The 16,003-nt window shown below is 48.2% G+C and overlaps 1 protein-coding gene across 22 annotated transcripts in view; it reads left to right on the top strand.

Moving 5' to 3' along the window:
• The window catches only part of GATAD2A (GATA zinc finger domain containing 2A), a 79,374-nt gene that overhangs the window by 55,882 nt on the left and 7,489 nt on the right, over window positions 1–16,003 (top strand). For 11 of the 22 annotated variants that reach the window (XR_014559717.1, XR_014559718.1, XR_014559719.1 and 8 more), the window contains 5 exons: window positions 6,424–6,553; window positions 8,049–8,180; window positions 9,695–9,787; window positions 10,944–11,072; window positions 12,687–12,854. Coding sequence is in view for 19 of the 22 variants with exons in the window: in XM_083720437.1 (XP_083576563.1) it covers window positions 6,424–6,553; window positions 8,049–8,180; window positions 9,695–9,787; window positions 10,944–11,072; window positions 12,687–12,854 (652 nt within the window). In the remaining 3 variants the exon portion in view is untranslated. Of the gene's footprint in view, window positions 1–6,423; window positions 6,554–8,048; window positions 8,181–9,694; window positions 9,788–10,943; window positions 11,073–12,665; window positions 12,855–16,003 lie in introns of all 22 variants that reach the window. The other 11 variants (XM_083720445.1, XM_083720436.1, XM_083720427.1 and 8 more) reach the window with 1 other exon arrangement.

Below are 16,003 nucleotides of genomic sequence, written 5' to 3'. Positions count from 1 at the left end.
ATGAACTACCTTAAGTTTCTTAATGGGTCTACTCTTAGTTGGATGAAACCCACCTAGAAACATCAAATTGCGTGAGTAGGTAGATAATAATGAAAGCGACAAAACAGCACTTCAGACAAGTTTTTTCTTGAACCTAGTAGGATGCCATTAATCGCTGAAGCCACATATAGTTAATGGTTTGGCTTTTAAAAAATATGTATATTATGTTACGCATTTTGTGGTTTTATGTTGTAAACTTGCTTCTGATCTTTGGATGAAGGGCGATGTATAAATTTAATGAATTTATACAAATCTAAATAATAATCATAATATCTATTGCCATAAGATAGAAAGTTTCTGTTTGGCAGTCACTGCAATAAATATATAAAGATATTATGCAAAATGATGCAACTTGACCAACGAAATTAGTGCCTTAAAACGAAGCAGGAGGAATGATGATGTTCAATGCAGAAATAAAAAAAAAGTTAGGTGTACAAAATCTGCAGAATCTCACCGTTCAGCTGGTTTCAGAAAGTTTTTTAAGGTTCTCCGTCTTTGCCTGCCTGCCTGCCCTTTTTTTCTGTGTGTGTCTGAATGAGAGAGACTTTTCCTCCTTCCGACCCCCTCCATTTTCTTTCCACTACCTGTCTCCGCCTTCTCTTCCTCCTCCTCCTCCTCCCTTCCTTCCTCCCCTCGCCCCACCCCAACAACAACTTCCCACTCCACAAAATGAAAGCAAATGTGTCACGAAACCGGTTCCGACCGGTTGGTTGCCATGACTTTTCCCAGGATGTGGAAAGGAATTGTTTTTTGGGGTTGTTGTTTTTTTTTAATCCACATGACCAATGGGATCATGTGACTTTTTTGGCGGCATGGAGGGGGGGAAGTTCACCGTCTTATGATGATGCCGTGATAACTGATTATACAAGGGTGACCGTGTGCGTTGTGGATGTGTGCGAGAGATTTTTAGTTTGCACATAGCAGAAGGGGTTAAAACTTGCATGATTCTTTTAAGCGTGCAACAGAGGCATACAATTGAACAGTTCAGCTCAGGATCCCCAGCGACTCTCCAGGGTTTCAGATACAAGATCTCTTTTTCTCAACCATGTCTGGAAATGCTGGGCATCAAACCAAGAGCTTCTGAACCCAAAATCTGACCACTTCCCAGGCTGAATTTACACCTCGCTACTGCCTTGGACGCAGGTGGCGCTGTGGGTAAAACCTCAGCGCCTAGGGCTTGCCGATCGAAAGGTCGGCGGTTCGAATCCCTGCGGCGGGGTGCGCTCCCGTCATTCGGTCCCAGCGCCTGCCAACCTAGCAGTTCGAAAGCACCCCTGGGTGCAAGTAGATAAATAGGGACCGCTTACTAGCGGGAAGGTAAACGGCGTTTCCGTGTGCGGCTCTGGCTCTGGCCAGAGCAGCGATGTCACGCTGGCCACGTGACCCGGAAGTGTCTCCGGACAGCACTGGCCCCCGGCCTCTTGAGTGAGATGGGCGCACCAACCCCAGAGTCTGGCAAGACTGGCCCGTACGGGCAGGGGTACCTTTACCTTTACCTTACTGCCTTGGGCATCCATCTGTCTCGAGAGGCAATGGAGTCTGCCTCCGGGGGTGAAGCCAAACCGCTGTGTTAGCAGCACTGAAGTGACTTCCCCCCTGGGTGCAAGCCTGGGCCGTGTGTCTGGGGGGGGTCCTGGGCTACCCAGACAGCAAGACCCCCCTCAGCCTCCCTGATGGGGGTCCAAAGGAAATCAGAGCAAGACGTTGGGCACCAGCTTGGCTGCAGGAGTTGCCAGAAGGAGGCAGACAAGGCGCCATCCAACCGCCTTAGGGACTCCACTCTGCATTTGAGTAGGGTTTATTCTTTAGCCTTTTCTTCTCCCAAAGACCTTCAGATGAAGGGTGGTGGATGATGATGATGATGATGATGATGATGATGATAATCATCATCATCGCACAAGGCAGCAGAGGTTCCGGATCAGAGAAAACATCTTCCGCAGTTCGCAAATTGGAGGAGTGGGTGTGTTGGAGCTTTTAACAGAAGCCAGTGGTTTAGGAAGCTCTCTGCTTGATAGTATTTTGTGGCAGGGAAGATTATAGGCGCACGCTCTCCTATGTTGAAAGCAGGCTGGTGTAACGGGCCCTCTGTAAGAAGAGGATGCTGAGATTCCTGCGTTGCAAGGGGTTGGACTAGATGGGCTTTGGGGTCCCTTCCAACTCTACAATTCTGTGATCCAGACTGGACATTCCCTTCTGTAGTCAGGGCTGGAATGTTGCAGACGTCCCAAACCCAGGTATCTCCCAAAGAGAGGGCCTTATTTGCATTGTTTGAAATTGTAAGCTGTTTGTGTCCCCTCTCTACGACTGCCCCCTTCTCCAAACTTGGCATTGGCCTGGTAGAAACTGCTTTCTTCCTCAAGAGTTCATTCCTGCAAAACTTGACACTTTTAAAAACCACAAGCCAGAGCTGAAATGTTATCAAGGAAGAGTACAGCGTTATCTCTGGTTGCAAACAGGATCCGTTCCGGAGGCCCGTTCGCAACACAAAAAGAGCGCAACCTGAAGCGCTGTATCTGCGCAGATGCGTGGCGCGATTTGGCGCTTATGCGCAAAGCACGATTTAGCACTTCTGCACATGCGCAAGCAGCGAAACTCGGAAGTAACCCTTTCCGGTTCTTCCGGGTCGCCGCGGGACGTAACCTGAAAGAACGTAACATGAGGTATGGCTGTACATTGGCCAGTATCTGCATCAACTGCAAGAAAAATGTTTTACCTTAGTTCTACTTTGAGTAGACCCATTGAAATGAATGGGCTCCACGGTCAGAGGCAATAAACACCTTTAAATATGGGTTGCCGGGAGTCTTAACTGGGGAGAGTCGGTGTTGTGCTGTAGTCCTTCTTGTGAGATTCCCTTTGGGGCATCTATTTGGCTACTGTGAGGACAAGAGGGTGGGCTAGTATAGGATCAGAGTTGGAAGGGGCCCTCTAGGATCATCTAGTCCAACCCCCTGCAATACAGGAATATGCATCTATCCCTTATGGGGATTGAACCTGTAACTTTGGTGTTCTCAGCACCACACTGTAAGCAACTGATGGCTCCCCTCTGGCCTGGTTCAGCTGCAGGGCTCTTTTCTGTATTGCACAATGTTACTTGTGTCCATGCGTTTTGGCTCCTCTGCTCAGTGTGACTACCGCCAGATACAACAGGAATGCTTGCTTGCTTCCTTGAGAGTTGTTACAAGAGCTCTTCTGCAATGTAGTGTGGTGTGGCTAGCCCAGGGTTTCCCCAACTTGGGTCTCCAGCTGTTTTTGGACTACAGTTCCCATCATCCCTAGCTAGCAAGACCAGTGGTCAGGGATGATGGGAGTTGTAGTCCAAAAACAGCTGGAGACCCAAGTTGGGGAAACCCTGGGCTAGATTGTCAGACTAGGAGCTGGGAGACCAGTGTTCAAATCCCTTCACTCAGCCATGAATCTCACTGGGTGTCAGTCACGGCTTCTCAGGCTAACCTACCTCACAGGTACAGATAGGTAGCCGTGTTGGTCTGCCATAGTCAAAACAAAAAAAATTCCTTCCAGTAGCACCTTAAAGACCAACTAAGTCAGTTCTTGGTATCAGCTTTCGTGTGCATGCACACTTCTTCAGATACGTCACAGGGTGGTTGTTCTGTGGGTAGAATAAGGGGTGAGGAAAGAATTGAGCTCCTTGGATAAAAAGGTGGGATGTAAATGCATTAAATGATGTTTAAAAAAAGCAAACCAAAAAAACAAGCGAGTGGAAACTAAGTTGAGTCTGCAGCAAAAGTCCCGTGTTTAGATCCATCCATTTATTTATCTATCTTCTTCTCTGGAATCAGGTCTGCTTATCAAAATAAAGAGGGGGCCTGTGAGAGAGTACTTGAGCTAGGGGCTTGTTTTATTGTCTACTGAAAGAAGTGAGGGCGGGTGGCGCTGCGGGTTAAACCACAGAGCCTAGGACTTGCTGATCAAAAGGTCGGCGGTTCGAATCCCCACGACGGGGTGAGCTCCCGTTGCTCGGTCCCAGCTCCTGCCAACCTAGCAGTTCGAAAGCACGTCAAAGTGGAAGTAGATAAATAGGTACTGCTTCTGCGGGAAGGTAAACGGCGTTTCCGTGCGCTGCTCTGGTTCACCAGAAGCGGCTTATTCCTGCTAGCCACATGACTCGGAAGCTGTACGCCGGCTCCCTCAGCCAATAAAGCGAGATGAGCACCGCAACCCCAGAGTTGTTCGCGACTGGACCTAATGGTCAGGGATCCCTTTACCTTTACTTTTTGTTAATAATAATAATAATAAATTTTATTTATACCCAGCTCTCCCAGGCCAGAGCTGGGCTCAGGGTGGCTAACACCAATAAAATCACAGTAAAACCATAATGGGGGGGGGACAATTTAAAATACAGGTTAAAGTGCAATTTAATATGCAGCCACATTTTAAAAGTAGCCCATAGATCAAAACCATAAAAGGAGGGCAACATAAGGGTCAGACCGAGTCCAAACCAAAGGCCAGGCGGAACAGCTCTGTCTTGCAGGCCCTGCGGAAAGACGTCAAGTCCTGCAGGGCCCTGGTCTCTTGGGACAGAGCATTCCACCAAGTCGGGGCCAGTACTGAAAAGGCCCTGGCCCTAGCTGAGTCCCTTGCGACTTGGGAAAGTCAGCCTAGAGACCAGAGTTGGTTAGAGCCTAGTGCTGATAATGCCAATGCTGCAGGTTCAATCCCCATAAGGGGCAGCTATATATTCCTGCATCACAGGGGGTTGGACTAGAGGACCCTTAGAAACCCCTCCAACACTATGATTCTAAGAAGGAATAGGACCCTTTGGGTAATGTTTGCAGAGGAAGAAGTGTGCTCTTTCACAAGCCGTGCTATATCTGGCTTGAGCCTCTCAAGTTTAGTGGGTCTCCATTGAGTTAAGGTTTAATTGCATGGGGTCCTATCGGGTCCACAGATCTGCCGTGGTTCTTAAGAAATGGGGAAGGGGAATAACCTCTCTCTCACCTTTTGTCCCCATTTGGAGGAATGATGCATTTAGAATTGTATTGGACTGCCCTCTAGAGACTCTTCTAAGTATTGCAGCATCCACAGAAACCTCTCCTTGAGACCACTTGCTACAAGTGGGGTGAAAGTTCTGCCAATTTACAATAGCAATAATTTTATTATTTGTTCCCCGCCCATCAAACTGGGTTGCCCCAGGCACTCTGGGCAGCTTCCAGTATATACAAAAACATAATAACACATAGAACATGAATAATAGCAATCAGATCAATATAAAACGTCACAATAACTTTCAAATGAACAACTTATCAAATAAAGCAATATTCAATAATTCATTAGAATCTACTAATAAACAGTAAGATTAAACATCATCATAATAATACTTATTTCCTTGACATCTGATGGGATGGCATTCCACAGGGTTCCCTGTAGCTTCGTGTCTCACACCAGAAGGCCCTGAGAGCTTGATCTAAGTGTCTGAGCTGAACTAGAAGCTCCTAGTCTCAGGACCTTGAGAGACCTGGGTTCGAATCCCCACTCTGCCCTGCAACTTGGGCTACATGAGGCGTGCTTGTACGTGTGGCAAGAACCACACCCACCATCTCAATCTCCTTGAAGGAGATGTACATTTGGTAATAAATGAATAAAAATATTGGTGTCTCCCCTCCAAAGACCAGTCCACATGTTTGGCCAGCCTTCCCAAACCTAGAGCCTTCTCAGCATGTCCCAGACAACAGCCAGCCGTGATGGACATAGTTATAGCGCAACAACATCTGGGGGGGGTCACAGGTGCCCCATCCCTGCTCTCAGAAGGAACATTCAGTACTGCAGTGGTTCTCCAAGTGGGCAGTGCCACTGCCTAGCAGGTATAAATGGCTGTCGAAAAGCCAGCATCCCTGGATCAAGTTCATCGATTTTGTCGAAACTAAATAGTTTCAGTTGGATGTTGAATAAATGTGCACCCAGTTGTTGCTGAATTTGATTGTGTTGTCTGCTTCAGTGGGCTTTGCAAACCGCTGTTCTGAACGATGCTTTCTGCAGGGTAGGGGGCACTGGGGGTGAGTTTATGGGACCAGGGGGGACAGTGCCCTGAAAAGGTTTGGTAGCAGCTTTATACAAGAGGTGGAGGAATGCCTCAGTTTAGAAGAGCCATTCTCTCCTAAGAAAGAGGAATGCTGCTTCTTACTGCAGGACCGAACAACCTTTGGCGCTCTGGGTGCTACTGGGCTCCATCTCCCAGTAGCCAGCATGACTAGTGGTCAAGGATGATGAAGCGCAGCAGCCTCTCTGATGGACATACATTGGGGAAGGTGGGGTGTTAATTGAACAACAGCCAGCTGGAACTGTTTCACTGTGTTGTCTTAATTTACTGTTATTTTTTCTCTTCTCTTCTCTCTGCTTTTCTTTTTGCGTGTGGGGTGGCTCCTCCAGCGACGTCAAGCGAGAGAGGAGGGTCCCTTCGCCTGATGTAATAGTACTATCGGACAACGAACCATCGAGCCCAAGAATGAATGGATTGACGAAAATCCCGTTAAAGGAGACCAGCACAGAGGTGCTGATGGTAAGTCTTAGCCCTTGCCTTAACGTAGCTGCCTCTCCTCACTGGCATTCAGGCCAGGCGGCTGTGAGCTTTCTATTTTCATTGCTTCCCCCTGTTCTGTCTTCTGCTGGGACTTTTCCTTGGGTGTGGCGCTGAAACAAGCCATCCCTTTTTGTACATCTCTTCTGCCCCTCATCCACGCACATTTTGCTGAAACTCTGATTCACCCAGTCACCGCTTGCCTTGACTTCTGCAGCCTTTGGCGTTTTACCCTCAGGGGCAGCTGGAGCCCACTCAGGCTGGGTGCCAAAATTTATACAGATGTACCTTGGAAGTCAGGACGTGGGTGGTGCTGTGGGTTAAAACCACAGAGCCTAGGACTTGCCAATCAGAAGGTTGGCGGTTCGAATCCCTGCGACGGGGTGAGCTCCCGTTGTTCAGTCCCTGCTTCTGCCAACCTAGCAGTTCCAAAGCACGTCAAAGTGCAAGTAGATAAATAGGTACGGCTCTGGCGGGAAGCTAAACGGCGTTTCCGTGTGCTGCTCTGGTTCGCCAGAAGCGGCTTAGTCATGCTGGCCACATGACCTGGAAGCTGTACGCCGGCTCCCTCGGCCAGTAAAGCGAGATGAGCCCCACAACCCCAGAGTCGGCCACGACTGGACCTAATGGTCAGGGGTCCCTTTACCTGTACCTTGGAAGTCAAACAGAATCGGTCTGGAAGTCCGTTAGACTTCCAAGGCGTGGTTTCCGATTGGCTGCAGGAAACTGCTCCGGACGTTTGGCTTCCAGAAATCATTAGAAAACCGGAAAAATCATTTCCTGTTTTTGATCGTTCAGGAACCAAAACGTTTGAGTTTACAGGCATTTGGCTTCTGAAGTTCCACTGTACACTGTTTTATTATTGAAAAATAATATCACTAAGAAAAATTAACAATAATAAGATATTTGAAAAGCTAAAATGCAGTAGACTGCAAGCAGATTAAAACTCACACCAGCTTTCTAAATATCTGACTAGGCTTGTCTAAAGAAAAAATGTTTTTAGCCGGTGCTGAAAAGGGATCGGTGAAGGTGCCTGCTTCATCCCATAGAATTGTACAGTAGGAAGGGATCCCAAGGGTCACCTAGTCCAACCCCCTGCGATCTAGGAGTCTTTTGTCCAACGTGGGGCTTGAACCCATGACCCTGAGATTAAGAGTCACATACCACATGTGACAGTTCCAATCTGCAGGTGCTGTCCCCAAACCACGCCTGCAGACAAGCAAAACAAAAGGTTGTCCCTGGGCATCTGTAATGACAGGTGATTGACAGGTGAGCAGCCCCACCCACCTGTCAAAGGCGCCCATAGAGCAAGGAGGGGAGGAGGGAGGTCTGGATCCACTCTGCTGGCTGGGGCCAGTCCTGCACTCCTTACCACCCCATGGCTGCCACCTCTCCTCCCTGTAGACCCCTCCCCAAAACGTCATCCCTTTTGGCAAACCCCCTAACTGGAGAATTAAGCCCCCTTTCCCTCTTGCAGAAGAGCAGCCCCGAGGAGCGGGAGCAGATGATCAAGCAGCTGAAGGAGGAGCTGCGGTTAGAGGAGGCGAAACTCGTCCTGCTGAAGAAATTGCGGCAGAGTCAGATACAGAAGGAGACGACGGCTCAGAAGGTGAGAACGCTTCGCTTGCTGCCGGCTACTCCGCGGTGGATTGCCAAGGGGGTCCCAAGAATTTCAGGAACCAAATAGTCACATTGACTTTTAAGGCGTCAGGTCCCACACTGGCAACTTAGCATTCTGTCTGTTTTGGGGACTGTAACCCTGGTTGAAGGAGCCATTTGGTGCCTAGCTCTTATTTATTTCTAAGACTGTAGGCCAGGTGTGAGCAGCCCATCGAGGGCTCCATTCCCTCTGAGAGACTCTCTTGGCCGCACGCTGCCGCTGGGTGCAAAAGCCTTCTGGGTGAACTCACCTGGAATAAAGATTGCCCTGCTTCACCCTTGGATGCCCCTGGTTTAAAATATTCCCAATCCCTTGCAAGCTACTCAGAAGTAAGCTCCACAGAGTGTGATAAACAGTACATTCAAAGACTTATCCCAGTTCCACACCCCCCAACAACAACAGGCAAATAGAGATGTTGTTCTGGAAAGTGGCTTAAAGTAATTCTTTCAGTGGTGGGGTACAGGGATTAAGCCTGAGGACCACGCTCCCTTCTGGGGAGGGCACTGCATGGCCGTGGGGGGTGGGGCCAGGGGCAGAAGTGGGTGGGGCAACATTTCAGTAGGCTAATTTCTAAACGCAGTGGCACACCACCCCTCCCTCTGGAGCAAGCATGGGGACCTGTGGCGATTCAGGGTCCACCAGCCTCAAGCTCTCAGCTTCCCTAAGAGCTGGCTGTGTGGGGGCTGCTTGAGAGTTGCCTCTGACCGCATCTGGAGTGGGGGGCCCACAGGGTGCCCCATCCCAGTCTTGGAGCCGTCAACGGCTGTTGAGAAGCCAAACAGAACTTCCCTGTTCAGCAGCAGTCTACCACTTTGCTCTCCGCTTTCAGGCATCCCAGCAAGACATACAGTTGGTTGCTGGTGTCAGCCTGGGTGTGCTCTATAGAAAATACTGTAGGGACTGAGAAGCCTCCTCCCCCTCTGCCCACCCCCATCCCTGGACTTGTTAACCTCGAGATGTTGGGCAACGGTTCCTAGTGGCCCCCAGCAGTCAGGGAAGATGGTATACGGCAGATGGGAAATCCAGCTATGTTACTGCATTGTAATTTTAAATTTTATGTTGTAAACTTTTACGCTGTAGACTTTTATAGACTTGCATTGTGTGGTTTTACAGGGAAGCTTTTCTGCTGTTCGTTGTGAAGGCCTTTGGCTATATATATATATATGGATGTGGATATAGATATAGATATAGATACATACATTAAAAATTGATGGATTATTTGAATGCACTGCCGTTTAGGGTATACAAATCTGAGCTAGACAGACTATGGTCTGATTCAATACAAGGCAGTTTCTGTATCCCCAGGACACAGGAAGCGAGAGTGCTGGGTACGGGCAGGTGGAGAAGCCAACTACCGCAACACTCCCAAGGATTTTCAATTGTCTGTTCCCTAATTGATCTCTCTTTGATCTCTCTCCCCCGACCCCCTGCAACGTGCCCTTTTTGGCTGTTGCTCCTTGTAGCCCACCGGCTCCTCAGGAAATGCCGTGGCGACTCCCCCACCGTTGGTGCGAGGGACGCAGAGCATCGCCTCCAGCAAGTCAGCCCTCCTCCAGGTCAGTAAACACAAGGGAGCCGTCCGCACACGGCAGAACTGGAAGCAAAGCTGTGTGTGCATTTTGGGTGGGGAGTGAGGAGGTTAAGGAGGGGAATGCAGTTTGCTGGCCCGAATGCTCTGCCAGAGCCACCCCAGCAGATGAGACCTCTTGCAAGTTGGTTCAGACCAGCAAATATGCGGCCTTGCTTGAACCGTAGGCAGGTCAGTTTCTGTGCTGTTTATTGGGGGGACTGGGGAGCAGATCTTGCTCACACTAAGAGAACAGTGCAAGTTTGCAGGTCTGACAGATATCCAAAGCTGTTCAACAGCAAGGGAACCAAAATCTACACTGGTGCTCCCCAGATATATATTTTTTCCTGGATTACAAAGCTGCCACATTTCACTCCTTCCCTCTTCTTTTTAAGCAACCAACGGTTAAGAATTAGACACCTTCTCTCTGCCTTGGGATTGACTGAGTCTCCTCAAATGTAGCCCAGTACAGAGAGTCTCCTGCAGAAGCTGAAGGAGGCTGAGGCCAGGGAAGTGGCTTATTCAGAAACACAACAGGAAGAAGCCTCTGCTGGGTAAAGACACCCCAGAGGCTGACTCTTGGGACCCAGCCACTCACCCCCAGATGGGCAACAGGAAGCCTACCTGGAGGTTCTGGGGCAAGAAAGACATAACCCCCCCACCCCCAAGCGAATCTATTTATTTGCTGCATTTATATCCCCACTTTTTCTCCATGGAACTCAAGGTGGCTTACATGATTCTCCCTCTCCTTGTTTAATTCCCTGACAACAACCCTGTGATTGTGCCTTGTCAGCGACCATGTGATGAGGGCCAGTGTGGTGTGGTTAGAGCAGGGTTTCCCAAACTTGGGTCTCCGACTGTTTTGGGACTCCTGGTCCTGCTAGCCAGGGATGATGCAGTCCAACAACTGCTGGAGACTCAAGTTTGGGAAACCCTGGTCTTCCCCAGATCCTAGCCCGACTCTAACCACTACACCACACTGGCCCTAACGCTGTTCTTTAGTCCGTTTTGGAAATCACTGGTCTGTTTTCAGGACCTCCTGAAGAGTATAGCAAAGATTCTGGCGACAAATGATGCATTGGTGGGTGGGGTGCTTATAGAACGGACTTCCTCCTTCACTTCCTTTGTCTTCTCGTGCCATACAGAATTCCTCGCGTATTCCCGGGACTGTTATCCCTCCCCCCTTGATCCGCGGAGGGCAACAGGCATCTTCGAAGCTGGGCTCTCAGCAGAACGCGCAGATAGGCATGCCTCCTCTGGTGAGAGGAGCACAGGTGAGCTGCTTTTCCCCGCCTTGTGCTTTCCGTTTCCTTTCCGCCCCCACAGCCTCAGCTTGAAGGGCTCAGTTGGGGCTGCAGCTCGGGGGTAGAGCACGCACTCTGCAGGCAGAAGGTCCTGGGTTCAGTCTACGGCAGCTTCTCCAAGCAGGGACCCCTGTCTGAAACCCTGGGGGAGCCACCATCCGTCAGGGTAGAGGAGAGCTTTCCAAACTTTGTGTCGCAACACCTTAGTGTGTCGGCTGCAGTGTGTAGGTGTGTTGCACAAACACTCCCTGCACTCCTCCTGGTGCTGCAAGAGGCGTTAGTTTAACCTCCAGTTTGCTGGTGAAACTGAATGTGTCACAAAATGATGCATGTCTAAAAAGCGTGTCGCCAACATGAAGGGTTTGGAAAGCTCTGGTGTAGAGAGTGTTGAGTTAGATGGAGCACAGTGCTGATCATGCCAGGGTTGCAGGTTCGATCCCTGTATGGAACAGCTTGCATATTCCTGCTTTGCAGGGGGTTGAACTAGACTAGGTGGTCCTCAGCATCCCTTCCAACTCTGCAGGTCTATGATTCTGTAGTGGGCTCCTGCTTTAAATGGCGCTTCATTCAGACATCGGGATGCATCAGCTGCTAGCCCTACTCAGAGGACACCCATTGAAATTCCTGCATTGCAGGGGGTTGGACTAGATGACCCTTGTGGGTCTCTTCCAGCTCTATGATTCTGTGAAATCAAAGGACATGGATAACTCCATGCTCTTAAATCTTGGTGGAATTCAGTTGGGTGTTTCATTATGACTGGGAGTTTGGCAGATGGGGAAAGGCTGAACTGTCAGCTTCCAGCCTTGTGGTGTGGCCCAGTCGTCCCCTGGAGAACCAGTGGCGAGAGGGTCACTTCAGGACCCAGGAGAGACCAGGCTGCAAATCCCACTCGGCCATGAAGCTCCCTGGCAGGGAGGCAGACACTGCCTATCTCAACCTAACCAACCTATAGAATCATAGAATGGTAGAGTTGGAAGGGACCCGAGGGTCATCTAGTCCAACCCCCTGCAAGGCAGGAATCTCTGCTTCAGCATCCATGGCAGAGGGCCACCCAACCTCTGCTTGGAAACCTCCATGGGGAGTCTGCTCCGCTGTGGGAACAACTCTCACCGTCAGAAAGTTCCTCCTGAAATTTGGTTGGAATCTCCTTTCTTGTAACTTGAAGCCATGAGTTCGAGTCCTACCCTCCAGAGCAGGAGAAAACAAGTTTGTTCCTTTCTTCCATGTGACAGCCCTTCAGATATTTGAAGATGGCTCTCCTGTCTCCTCTCAGTCAACCTGGCAGGGTTGTTGTTCTGATTCAGTGAGGGTGCGAACCATGTATGCCACCTTGAGCTCCCTGAGGAAAAGCTGGGATATTAGTGGAGGATCAGTTTTTCTGCCATTTCTTGTCTTCAAAGGGAAAAAGAAGTTAATATTCTTGCTCTCTTATTCCCCCCTCCTTTCTGCATCTCCCCCATTGCGCCATCTTCCTCTCTGCCTTCTTCCCCCTTGGCTGTCACCCTCCGCTCCCCCTCTTCTAAAATTTCTCTTCCATCCCCCCTCGGATCCCATCTATATCAGCCCATCTCTGTGTCTCCCCAGCAAATCCACAACATCCGCCAGCACTCCAGCTCCGGGCCCCCTCCCCTGCTCCTGGCCCCCCGGGCCTCCGTCCCCAGCGTGCAGATCCAGGGCCAGCGCATCATTCAGCAGGGCCTCATCCGCGTCGCCAACGTCCCCAACGCAAGCCTCCTGGTCAACATCCCGCAGGTGAGGAGCTGCAAGAGCGGGGGGGGGGGGCGGGCAGGCGCCACCCCAGAGGCAGCAGCCAGGTGGTACTGGCTGGGGTCCCACTTATATGTTATATAACTTGTGTTTAAACACAGCTGCAGTGGTTGCCAGTTCACTTCCCTTGTCCAGTTTTTTAAAAATATATATATCTTTATTAGTTTAAAATAAATACATTTATGAAAAACAGACGTACATACAAGTAAACAAACATACAATCAAACAAACAAGTAACAGAAAAATCAAACCACCACACTATAAGATATAAGAAGATTAATATAATTATCATCATATATACTCCTGGTATTGAACACAATTATAAAATTTATAGAAAAGAAATTTAAAACTGACTTCCAATTTCTCTCACTGTATTTTGTCTATCCATTACTTTATACCGCACAGTTACATATTTCTTGTATAATTTCTTTTTACCTCCCTACAAACTTACATTTATACAATACAGGGATCAGTCTAATTCTGCCAAGATGTTTCCTTTATTCCATAGTTTTCTAAATATTCTTTAAAGATTCTCCAATCCTTAAAGGCTTTTCGTTTTGGTTGACCTCTTACTCTTCCTGTCACTTTCGCTAGCTGCAGATATTCTACCATTAGGATTTGCCAATCTTCCGTGTTGGGTATTGTTGTGTTTTTCCAATTTCTTGCTACTAAAATTCTGGCCACCTTCCGTGTCCAGTTTGAAGTTGCACATGTTTTTAGAATGTTGGATTATTTGATTATTTGACGTTAGCCGCCCTGAGCCCGGCTTCGGCTGGGGAGGGCAGGATATAAATAATTTATTATTATTATAATTATTAATATTATTATTATATTATTATTATTATTATTATTATTATTATTATTATTATTATTATTATTATTATTTTCAAAGCCCTGAACAACTCAGGCCCCCAAAATCTGAAAGGCAGCTTCCTTGTCTGCAGACCCTCTTGGGTGCTGAGATCAGCAGAGTGGCAATTTCTCTGACTTCAGATGCTTGGGGGGGGGGCCGTTGGGGGAAGGAGAGGTCTTCTGTGTAGCAGATCCTAAGCCTTCAAAATCTCCCCAGAGATTTTGGCACCTTCGCTAGACAGATTTTGACAAATGTTGAAGACACGTCATTGTTTATTTAAATTTGTATGCCGCCCTATACCCGCAGGTCTCAGGGCAGTTCATGAGATAAAACCACAATATAAAAACACAAAATGCATAATAAAAATTAAAACAGGAACAGCACAATAATCCCCTCCCCTCCCCGGGCATTGGGTGTCAATCAGCCAAAGGCCTGGTTAAAGAGAAAAGTTTTTGCCTGGCGCCTAAAAGTGTATAATGCAGGCCCCAGGCAAACCTCCCTGGGGGGAGAGCATTCCACAGACAGGGAGCCACTGCAGAAAAGGCCCTTTTATTGTGTTGCCACCCTCTGGACCTCTTGAGGAGGAGGCACACAAAGAAGGGCCTCAGAAGGTGATCTCAGGGTCCAGGCAGGTTCATATGGAAAGAGGCAGTTCTTGAGGTATTGCGGTCCTGAGTCATTTAAGGCTTTATAGGTCAAAACCAGCACTTTGAATTGGGACTGGAAACTAATTAGCAGCCAGTGCAGTCGGACCAGGATAATTAATAATAATAATAATAAATTATTTATACCCCCACCCATCTGGCTAGGTTTCTGCAGCCACTCTGGGCGGCTCACCACAGAATTAACGATAATGACAAAAAAGCAATAAAACATCAGACATTAAAAACTTCCCTAAACAGGGCTGCCTTCAGATATCTTCTAAAAGTCAGATAGTTGTTTATTGCCTTGAAATCTGATGAGAGGGCGTTCCACAGGACAGGCACCACCACCAAGAAGGCCCTGGGCCTGGTTCCCTGTAACCTCACTGATGGCAGGGAGGTGGACCTCAGGCTGAACGATGGGAGTGGAGATGCTCCTTCAATATGCTCAAACCGTCTTGCCCTGATGAGCAACCTGGCTACTGAATTCTGAGGGGTATATTTTCAGAACCTGCCTTATTTTTGAGACTGCAAAGGCTGTTTTAAAGTCTTAAACCAGGCCTTTGACCATTAAACAATCTATGACCTTTTAAAGGTGGGGAAGGGAGTCCGTTATTACGGGGTTTTTCTGTGATTTTTTAATTACCGTATTTTTCGCCCTATAGGGCGCACTGGCCCATAGGACGCACCTCGTTTTTTTGGGGGGGGGGAATGAATAAAAAAAAATATTCCCGCCACGGGGCTGGGGCGGGGGAAGCCTGAGCTTCCCCCGACCCCAGCCCCCAGAACAGGCTGCTATCCGCAAGCTCCCCCGGGCTCCCCAGGCTTGCAGATAGTTTCCTGAAGCCTGCATTCGCCCCATAGGGCGCACACACATTTCCCCTTCATTTTTGGAGGGGAAAAAGTGTGTCCTATAGGGCGAAAAATACGGTACTACTATGCTATATAACGTTGTACACCACCATAGGATCTTTGGATAAAGTGCAGTATATAAGTGGAATAAATAGAAAATAAAAAAGTGTTTTTGATATTGTAACCTGCTGTAGGACCTTAGGGTGAATGGTAGGCAATAAATGAGGGTGGTTATTGTGATAATATATGATTATTTCATAAAATTTATACTCAGCTTCATTGTTTTTTTAAAAAATGAATAAAACAAGAAAACTATTTGAATCAATAAGATTATTATTTTAGCCCAGGGTTTCCCAAACTTGGGACTCCAGCTGTTTTTGGCCTACAATTCCCATCATCCCCGATCACGGGTCCTGCTAGCTAGGGATGATGGGAGTTGTAGTCCAAAAACAGCTGGAGACCCAAGTTGGGGAAGCACTGTAATCTAGCCAAAGGCCATGACAAGTTTGTAGCCGTAATATTAACAAGATAATGCAGAACATACACCTGCGATATAAACTGACATCCGTGGTGTGGGCAAAAGGAGACACCGGAAAATGAGCTTAATTTCAAATTAAACCTCCCAATCACCAAAGCAGCTTTATAGCAATTTTATCTAACTCATTGTTCCCGATCTTTTTTGCAGCCAATGATCAAATTACTGGTAGCAACTGTCAAAACTTTTTAAAACAAGCAAGCAAGTAATGAGCTCTTATTTCAGTGTGACGGCACAAGGGCAGGGCAGTCTG

This window comes from Podarcis gaigeae (assembly GCF_964106915.1).
Source record: "Podarcis gaigeae genome assembly, chromosome: 18".
NCBI classification, from domain to species: Eukaryota; Metazoa; Chordata; class Lepidosauria; order Squamata; family Lacertidae; genus Podarcis; species Podarcis gaigeae.
The sequence above is the reverse complement of the archived record's forward strand: the minus strand, read 5'-3'. Positions and strand labels throughout refer to the sequence as shown.